Genomic DNA, 10276 nt, shown 5'->3' on the forward strand with positions numbered 1-10276 from the left:
AATATCAATTGTGGATTTTGGTTTGCAAATGGAGATATGGTTAAAATTTTTGCCCACTGAAACCTTTGTTTTTTTTTTTTTGGGGGGTGGGGGAGGGGGTTGGACTGCTGGAGAGAGTAAGAAGATCAGACAAGCTCTAACCAAAGAGTGATGAATGCGATAATAGAAAATGTTTTTGTTTTATAATTAGAAGGATTAATATAGACATACTCACACACACACCATTGGTGGTCAATCGAAATACAGCCCCACAAACATCAAGTCATTCTCTGATTTACAAGCTGACACATTATGAGACATTTGTCTAGTGTTTATCTCAATCTATGAAGGAAATAATAAGGCAAATTCTATGGTTCCTATAATGCAAATTCTGCGTTCCCTCGAATAATTTATTCCATCCTCATGTTTCTTTAAGATTAACTTTGATAGCAGTATTTTAAATAAAGATGGTTTTGGTGGGACTAACTTTGTTATCAGAAGTACAAGTGATGCGCTGGTGGTAGCAAGTGCTATAAGACTTTTTGAGACAATATTTCAATGGCTAAGTTGCATGCGATGAAGCATCTAAAGGCAACCACATTATTTTTGAAGGTGACTCGTTGATCCTAATTTGGTGGTTGTCAAATCCGCAAATTACTAAAACTAACATTCCATTCATTGGTACTAGATTGTTAGAAAAATAGCTTCTACTCTACTTTTTTATGAGGGGATAAATATTTATAGAAAAGCTAATAGTGCTGCTGATTGAATGGCGACATATGTGGTTAATCATACTAAAATAATTTTGTGAACTCCTTTCTTATATCATTAAAAATCTTTTTTGTTGCATTATAGTATAAATGTTGTTAACTTTCAAGCGTAGTTTTTTATTATTGGTATTTTATTGTAAATATTGCTATAAATTTGTATTCTAGCGATATAATTTGAAGCACCGAAAATTGAAACTGCTATTATGGCATTTAATTAATATGCTAGTAATAATATTATTTGTGGTATTTTGGAAGATTGTCGCTAAATCTTAAATTGTTTATTTTTATACAAAGCTTGGATTTGGTCATAATGAGGCCATCAAATATATTATCATATATATTATGGTGGTAATCGAATTTCTCATGGTTGGAATCTTTTGTGGTGAAAATTTTTACAACTAGTTAATATATTTTCTTAGCATTACTCTATATAGATCACTAGTTCGATCAAGCTTGTATTAAAATATTAAAAATTATTAAAGATAAAAGTATAATATAAGAATATTAATATTTTTCATCAAAAATTATTATTATTATTTTATCATAGCATAAATAAAAATAATCATAAATTAGATATTCTTAAAGAGTTTGTAATATATATGAATATAGTGACACACAAAATTATTTTTTAAATATTTTTAACAACAAAACTTTGAAAATAACATAAAGAATAAAATAAAGTAGGTTTGTTTTTGTTTTTGTTTCAAAAGTGGAACAAATCTTAGAAGTGCGTTCGATTGATTCAATATCGATGAACCTAGAAAGGAGAGTTGAAGGTTGGAACGAACGTATACAAAGAATTCTTGGAATTCCCTGGGGATTCTTGATTGGAGCTGAGCTAACCATAGCCCAAAGTCGTATCTCAGTTTCAATTCAAACATGGGTTTGATTCACACTCCATGTTCTGAGAAATATTTACCATTCGGAAAGAGGAAAAAACGGAGTCTTTGTCTAAAGAAATTAAAAAATAATGATTAAAATATGAAATATTAAAATGTATATTGAATAATTATTTAATGATATTAATATATATTTATAAGTTAAATAAATAATATAAATTGTAGCTTGGTGGATTTAGAGTTGGGCACTGGGCCGGGCCGCCCACGGCCCGGCACGGCCCGGCACGAAGCGGGCCGTGCCTGGCACGGCCCGCTAGCTACAGTACCGGGCCGTGCCTGGCACGGCCCATTTAAGGGGGCCGTGCTGGGTCACGGGTTTCTGGCCCGCGGGCCGAGCCCAGCACGACCCGCTTCGGGCCTGGGCCGGCACGGCCCGCTCTTGGCCCGCGGGCCAAGCACGGCACGGCCCGTCTCCCCCGACATGCCCCCGCCTCGCTCGCGCTCTCCCATGCCTCGTTCCCCGTCCCCGTCTCCGAAACCCGTTCCCGTCACCACCTCCCAAGACCCCTCCCTGTACGGATCCCGGTCTCCCCTCTCTACTAAAAGTTCCTCCCTCCCTGCTCTCCATGGCCTTTCTTTACCACTCTCGCCATGCCTGGTTCCTTCCTCCTCCTCCTCCTCCTCCTCTTTTCCTTACTCCCTTTCGCCTTTCCCCAAGCCCTTTTCCCCAACAAATGCGGCGAGAGGTGCGGTCACCTCCCCATCCCCTTCCCGTTTCACCTCAACTCCTCCTGCGGCCCCGCCATCGACTCCTTCCGCCTCTCCTGCTCCGATGACTCCACCCCGTCAGCCCTCTTCCTCACTCTGGGCTCCACCGACCTCCGCGTCATCGACTTCCTTCCCTCCGGGTCCCTCCTACTCGACTACTCCCCAAACTCAACCTCCTCATGTGACCCCTGGTACTCCAACGTCAACCGCTCCTCCTTCGTCTTCGACCGCAGCCCCTTCTTCGCCGTCACCGCCGATAACGTCCTCTGCCTCTACGCCTGCGAGGACTCCTCCGTCTGCAAGATCGGTTGCGACAGGATCGGCGTCGTCGGGGGTTGCGACGGCAAGCGGAGCTACTTCGGCTGCTGCTACCCGCTCTCCGATGGCAGTGTGTGGAAGCCGGGGGATGGGTTCTCGGTGTTCGCCGAGTACGGTTGCCGGGGGTTCTCGAGCTGGGTGGTGCGGTCCGCGTCCGGGGAGGATGCGGTGGCCCAGAGGCCCGTCTCGTGCCTGGCACGGCCAAGCACGGCACGGCCCGTCTCGTGCCGTGCCCGGCCCGGCCCGCCACTAGACGGGCCTGGGGCCGGGCCGGGCTTCCGTTCTATGCTGAACGGGCCGTGCCCGGCACGGCCCGCTTATGAAGCGGGCCGGGCCAGGCACGGCCCGTTTAGACCTCGGGCCCGGTGGGCCTGGGCCGGGCCGGCCCGGCACGGCCCGATGCCCAAGTCTAGGTGGATTAGAGCTTGCTATTCAAACATGGGACATTGGTTTGAGTTTCAGATTATATTGTTTATTTTTGAGAAATTTATTATTGGCATTTATAAAATACATGGACTGAAATGTTAAGGGTATTTATTTGTGCCACTTAATTAGAAATTTTTATCGACAATTTTTTGAAAATACCAACAATTAATTTTGGATACTATCTTAAGACGGTACATAAGAAAATACCCTAAAAATAATAGTAGCGATATTTGCTCTTTTTTTAAAAATATTGTTAATAATTAATTTTGTTGTAGTGTATGATATCATTTTTTTAAAAAAATAAGGCACATGTTTTTACTAGGGGTGAAAGTGGATTGGATAATATCTATCCAAATCCCTTTTTATAATCAAATATATTTGGATATTGAAAGAAATTTGAGCATCCAATTATATCTGTATTTGTATTCATGTAAAAAAAAAAGAGATATGAATATGGATAGACAACTATTCGATCTGTATCCGAATATCAGATTCCATTTATAACCCTATTCAATTTTATATAGTACTCATAAACTTTTAAGAAAAAATAAATAATCATATTAACATACTATTAATCTAGTTTTCATCCATTTAGTAATATTTTTAATTTTGTGGTCATAAAATTTAATTATCTGATTTATATCTATATTTCTATTTGTATTTTTGGTATTCGATTTGTAATAAATATGAATACAAATTTTTACATTTGACTAATATTTATTTTTGTATTATCAAATAACATAAATATAAATATAAATATATTAGTATCCGATTCAAGTTTAATTTTAATTTTAATTTTTGTATGTCGTGATCCCAGCCACAGATTTTTTGGAACCTACTTGACATGATGGGTCCTCCACAAATTGCTTGCGACCCTGTGTGATTGGTCTTGTCGTCGCCCTGACTCCAAACCTTCCAAGGAGTCACCATGGACCATATTGGAGGGGGCATCCCCATGATTTACCATTTGACGAGAAATGGATGAGTGGGTAAAGGCTACCACCTCTTTTCAATAGATCACTTGGGTGCTATATTGTGTGTAACTTTTGGCTTTTTTTTGGTGTGTGTGTGTGTGGGGGGGGTGGGGGGGGGGGGGCGGGGGGGGGGGGGGGGGGGGGGGGGGGGTGAGGCACTACGAGACAACCCATCTCCATCCTTTATCTCCTTTACGTGAGCTCTGATTAATGTAGTAAATAATCAATTTATTTCAAAAAAATTAAGCTGGTAGAAAAAAGATCAACAATATATATTAAACTGAACAACAACAAAAGAAAAAAACAAAACTCGGCAGACAAGCTCTATAATGAATTCGAGTTTGCATCTTAATGCATTTGCTAAAAAGCAATGTCACTAGATACAATACGGTCAAAGTACATGTGTTACTGAAATGATCTCTTTTTTTTTTTTTTTTTTTTGCTGCCAAGGCCAAGTTCTAAACATTTATTAATAAATTTGAATATGAAACCTGGCACGCTTGCTACCATTTTGCACCAAAGACTTGGAGAAAGTATTGAAAGACGACCATACTTGATTTGACTTAACATTTTAATTTGCCTAACGTCGTACGAAAATGATCATCGCAAAGGTATAGTTGTTTGCCCCAAAACCCGAGAAAGGCACAGGTGCAAGCCTTTTTCTTTTTTCCCTCTCTCTCTCTCTCTCTCTCTTCCTCTCTGAGATAGCCATGGAGGGGGAAGTCCTGTACCTATAGAAGAACAGATGCTTTAATTGGAGAGCTAAATGTTTGAGACTCTATTTTTTGGTACAAAAATGTTTGAGACTCTCGCAAATGAGCTTTTTAACAGCATTCATATCCCTTCTGATGCTACAGAACACCAGGAGATTACCTGTCCAACGTGGCAAGTGAGGATTTGTCTGGTTCATGCATCAAGCCAGTCATGGAGTCCTACGTAAGCACTAGAAGGAAGATTTGAAGTATGTGGCGCCTCTTAGAATTTTTGTTTGCCGTTTGGGACTGAACAGCTGCTCTACGTACAAGACTGGAAGACGCGTTTGGCGTCCAACCAAGTTGCTGCTGGGACACACGCTAGACTAACCCAATGAACCAATAAGAAGGAGACACGTCATCAAACAGCATCTTAGCTGCCGGCGAAATGATACCACATGAGGCAATGACAAAAACAGCGTGAAACTGGTACCCCCCCCCAAAAAAAAGAAAAAAGAAAAAAAAAAGCATGAAGCCAGTAAGATGCAATGCATGCGATGCAGAACACCAACTTGCTAGAAACGTCCGAAATGTAACATCCAGCCGAACAGTTTCTACGTAGGATGTCACCCAAATGCCTCATAAAGGTGTTCGGAGTTGTCCTAAATGCAGCAGATCCTGATAAAACAACAAAACTCTTGCCCCTCTTCTTTCCCTCACGCAAACCAGCCACCACACCAAAGAAGAGAGAGAGAGAGAGAGAGAGAGAGAGAGAGACGGACAGAAGAGAGAGAAGAGAGAAGAGAGCAGCGAGCCAGAGACTCCTATGTCTCCTCGTTTCACGTCCCATTAGGGAAGAGAAGGCCTTGAGCCCCTCTGCCACCCCCATCCCTCTCTATTAATAAACCACCCCTCCACCTCTCTCTCCCTCATTACCATTTACCATACGCCTTAATGACCGTACATCAGGGGCAGAAGCGAGGAAGGAAAGAGAGAAGATAGAGAAAGGAGCACAGAAAGAAGAGAGACAGAGAGAGAAGTAAAGAAAGAAGAGAAAGAATGTGTGAGTGAGTGAGAGAGAGAGAGAGAGCATGGTAACAGTAGTATAAAGCAACCCCACTATCATCTCATGCTTTGGTTCCCCTCTCTTCTTTCCTTCTCCACTTCCTTATTCTAAGCCACCTATTGATGGCTTCTTCCACACCCACCAACACCAAAGACCTGGAGTCCAACCCCTCCTCCTCTTCTTCTCCTCCAACGCCGCCGCCGCCGCAGGCGACGTGGATTGCTACAAATAAGACAACGTACGTGCAGGCGGAGCCGTGGGCGTTCCGGGCGGTGGTCCAGAAGCTCACCGGCGTCCCCGAGGACTCCCCTCACAAGCTCCCCGTCAGTGGGACCCCTCGCAGTAGCCGGGCCCCAGCTCCTCCACCCCCGCCGGCGAGCTTGCTGAAGCGGCAGAAGCTCCAGGAAAGGCGACGGGCCCCAGCCAAGCTGGAGATCGAGCTGGGCCCTTCCTCGGCTCGCTGTAGTAAACCTCATCATCGCCACCTTTGGAGTAGTAAACCCGAGGTGGCGGCCGGCTTCTCTTCTCCGGTTTCTCCTATGGATCCCTTCTTCTTTAACGTCTTTTCTCCGAGTCCTACGACGCCGTCCCCTTCTTCGTTGAAGAAGGAGAAAGAGGAGGAGGAGGAGGAGAGAGCGACAGTGGAGAAGGGCTTCTTCTACCTCCATCCTTCGCCGAGGAGTGGCGGAGAACCGCCCAAGCTTTTGGCTTTGTTCCCCCTCCATTGCCACCGAGACTCTCCTCCTTAGATCTCTCTCTCTCTCTCTCTAAGTGGGTGTGTGTGTTACGCCCTGCGATCTTTTTCTTAGAGAAGTAGGAAAATGTAATTATAAGATTACTTTTATTATTACCTCTTTCTATGAGGAACTATGCGGGCGCTATGTTCTCTTTATGCGGTCATGTTCTCCTCTAAGATTAGCTATTATTAATGCTACTGCCTGAGCGTGTAGAGGCTACCATGTGTTTAGGCATTCTCTTGTTCTTCCTTTCTGTTGTATTAAGGAAAAGTAGAGGCATTTTGCTCTGCCATCCTTAATGTTTTGGTATAATTTTAGTTGTTGAAGTGGACTTTCAGAATTATTTATATGAGTATGGGCCGTACAGGATTCGGAGTTAAGGTAAAGCGAAACAAAAGTAATGAGAGGTAATAATGATTCAATAAAGAAAGATCCATTGATGGCTGCACATTACATCGAACGGGTCCCGGGTACTGGCCGGAAACATATTTTTTCGACCGAGAACAAAAGGTTAGGTATGGTATTCCTGCAGATCAGCATAGTGGTCACATCTTGCTCCCCGTTTCTTCCTGGGTTGACTTTGGTTAGTGTAGCTGGCGAGGGCCCCTTTGGCGTGGGTACCAAGAGGCCTTACGGAGCGAAATTTTTTTAAATATATATATCCTATCACATCCATTCTCCTATTAGGATCCATTTATTTCGTGACTTACAAAAATTAAAAAATAAAATATATGAATCCGTGAGGCCATCTGTCCGTATTCTTCTTTTGTTCCTTTCCCAGTCGTTTTTCTCTCTATTTTGAGGTTTTCCCCTCCGAATCTTTTCATTGTGAAGCCATCTATCCCCAAATATGGATAAATATTATATTTTAGAAATCGTAAAAAATTTGCATGGAGTTATGTGCAAAATTGCTGCTGAAAATATATTAAAAAAACTTAAAGTATGTATTAGGGATCTATCGAGTATATATCACGTGGATATTTGTTATGTAATAGTCAACATGATATTTTGAAAATTATACATCATTTTTTAAAGATATATATCGATTTATTTGGACTGGGTCACTACTTGGTATATATAAAAGAGGTTTAAAGTATATATTAGAAATTCATCGAGTGTGTATCACTTGGATATATACTTTATATTGGTGAATACGATGTGTTAAAAATTGTATATCTATTTGTCTGGATGTATATCAATATTTTACCTTACGGTTTGTTTTAGGTCACTGTTGGGTATGCATCAAAGAAGTTTATAGTATGTATTAGAAATCCATCAAATATGTATCATCAGGTTATGTACTATGTAGCAGCAAATATAATGTTCTGAAAATTATATATCAATTTGCTTGAAGATGTGTACATGTTGTTGGATGATTAATTTTTTAAATGCATATCACCTGGCCAGTGAATACAGTTCATGACCATGGGAGGGAAGGGACTCCGTATTTTGAAGGAGAAAAAGACTCAAGGAGGAAGAATGGATGGAGAGAGAATAATGACTTGAATAAAAAGAAGAAAGAGATATGTCGCATGCAACACTTCACATATGCATATATTTTTTAAAGACAAGAGACATATAGGCTTTCTTGGTAGGAGAAGTTTTGTCTCGCTTTGATTCTTCAGTTTCTACTTTAAAATGAATGTAGTAGATACATAGCTAAAAGGAAGACAGCTTCACATGATCTCCTCTCGTGTGGGCACCATAGGATTTTTGTTCTAGGTGCGGAGGAGTTGCGTGCATGGTAGAAAGGACCAATCCCATCTCGCTTTGTGGCAGGTTATGGGTGCTTTTGTTCCTGATATTTAATAAGGTTGGTCCTCCTGGGAGGCTAAATCCAGCTCGGTTCAAGTTCAAACATGTAACTCATGCATCAGGCATGCGTATGAATACAGACCAGTGTATTTTTCATAGCTAGATACCAGGTAAAAAAAGATTTAGCAACTCGTGCCGATCTAATGTGATCATATATTATTTAAGACATGGATTTAGCTTTTATGAGACTAACTGGATCATAACTAGTCCGTTAGTTTACCTAGAATGTATAGTGTGCGTATGTGTGTGTGTATATATGTGTATTATTTTAAATAATTTATATTTGAGGTTGCCATTACTGGATAATTTTAAGTGGGTGCAGGAAATTAAATTTTTCAAAATAATGGTACTTGTTTAAGACTCAAACCTATTCTCAATCCCACCCAATACAAACATAATTCATATTTGATTCATTTTGGACTCCATCTCTATCCAATCCTATCCGACCTCCTAAGTTTTGGATGAGTAGAGCTCACTAAAATGCTGACTGGACTCCCTTCGCCTAAAAAGTCTAGGTCTAGCTCAGGATCTACATGCACCAAAAACAATCCAACAACACTTCTATGAACAAATTGCTCATCCAATCCATATAGGTCTAAACCCAAGTCCTTGCTCAAAAGGAGAGGGTTGGCAACTATCTAAACTAAATCTCAACCGTCAGAAGCTACATGTAAGTCAACGGGATGCTGCTACATTTACCTGATAATCTCTATAAAATAGGAGTGGCAATTTATGATCCGATCTATCAATCCGATACATGAACGACTCACTTTAAGTAGGTTTGAGTTTGATATAAATGGGTTTGGCTCATAAATAGGTCGATTCGTCTAGATTTGTTTATTAAATAGATTGGGTTTAGGTTTAACCCTTTAACCTGTTTAGCTATTTTGATTAATTTAATAATTGGATCGGGTCATAACTTGACCTGTTAATCTGTTTGAAATATGCTAAACCCGCTAAATCTGTTAAATCTATTTGTCTCATTTAAAACCTAACTTGATCTATTTAATAAATAGATTATATGAGTCAGATCGGGTTACCTATTTAATAGACTAATCGGATTCAGTTTTAAAATTTGATTTGGTTTGATTAATTTTTGATCCGATCTATATCTGATCCAATCCGATCCAATTGCCAACCCTACTATAGAGCTGGTGCAAACCGGGTTTTTTAGTACCAAATACAGCAAATAGGTGGTTTATCATAGGCCAAAATGCCAACTTTGCTCCTGATGGTTCAGAAAACCATGATCTGACGAGGTACTTGGAGCAACCAACGAGGGCAGCCTATATTGGTGAGTCTGGATAGGTTCCTCATTAATAGAATGGGAAATATCATTTCCACTTACCTTTTAGCAATCCATATGTCACTCTTTTTCAAATCATGTGCCTTATGAAGATCCTTATCCCCACGGCCCAAAGAAAAAATCTATTTAGATTCGAGCAGTGGTAGACAAAAGAGCAGGATCTTGGTGAGAACATCTAGTAGAACTGGTTCTCAGTGAATGGGAACGCCTGCATGGCAGGAGCTTGGCTGAAAAAGTTGAGACAATGCAATAGTGGTCTCAAACGGTGGGTGCTTGATGAAAGGAAATCATGGATGAGAATAAAATCAAAATCATTTCACAGTTGGATAGATTAGATAAGTTGGAAGAAAAGATCGATCCCTCCGCAGAAGAACAACAAGCCAGACTTCTATAAGATCCTTGAAAGACATATACTCTAAGGAAGGAAGAGCTATATTGGAGGCAAAGGTCATGGATGCAGTTACCTACGTAAGGGGATAGAAATACAAATTATTTCATAAGGTCGAAGAGATGCAATTATATAGTCAATCCAATGGATGAAGGCATTGAATATGCACCCGAGAGGATATCTGCAAGAGGTTCTACT

General features: G+C 40.9%; 1 protein-coding gene across 1 annotated transcript; it reads left to right on the forward strand.

Moving 5' to 3' along the window:
- Positions 1-5954: 5954 nt before the first annotated feature.
- Positions 5955-6581, forward strand: LOC103715897 (VQ motif-containing protein 11-like). Its single transcript, XM_008803688.4, has one exon. The coding sequence runs from the start codon at positions 5955-5957 to the stop codon at positions 6579-6581; it is 627 nt and encodes a 208-aa protein (XP_008801910.2).
- Positions 6582-10276: the final 3695 nt, after the last annotated feature.

This window comes from Phoenix dactylifera, chromosome 1 (genome assembly GCF_009389715.1).
Source record: "Phoenix dactylifera cultivar Barhee BC4 chromosome 1, palm_55x_up_171113_PBpolish2nd_filt_p, whole genome shotgun sequence".
Lineage (NCBI taxonomy): Eukaryota > Viridiplantae > Streptophyta > Magnoliopsida > Arecales > Arecaceae > Phoenix > Phoenix dactylifera.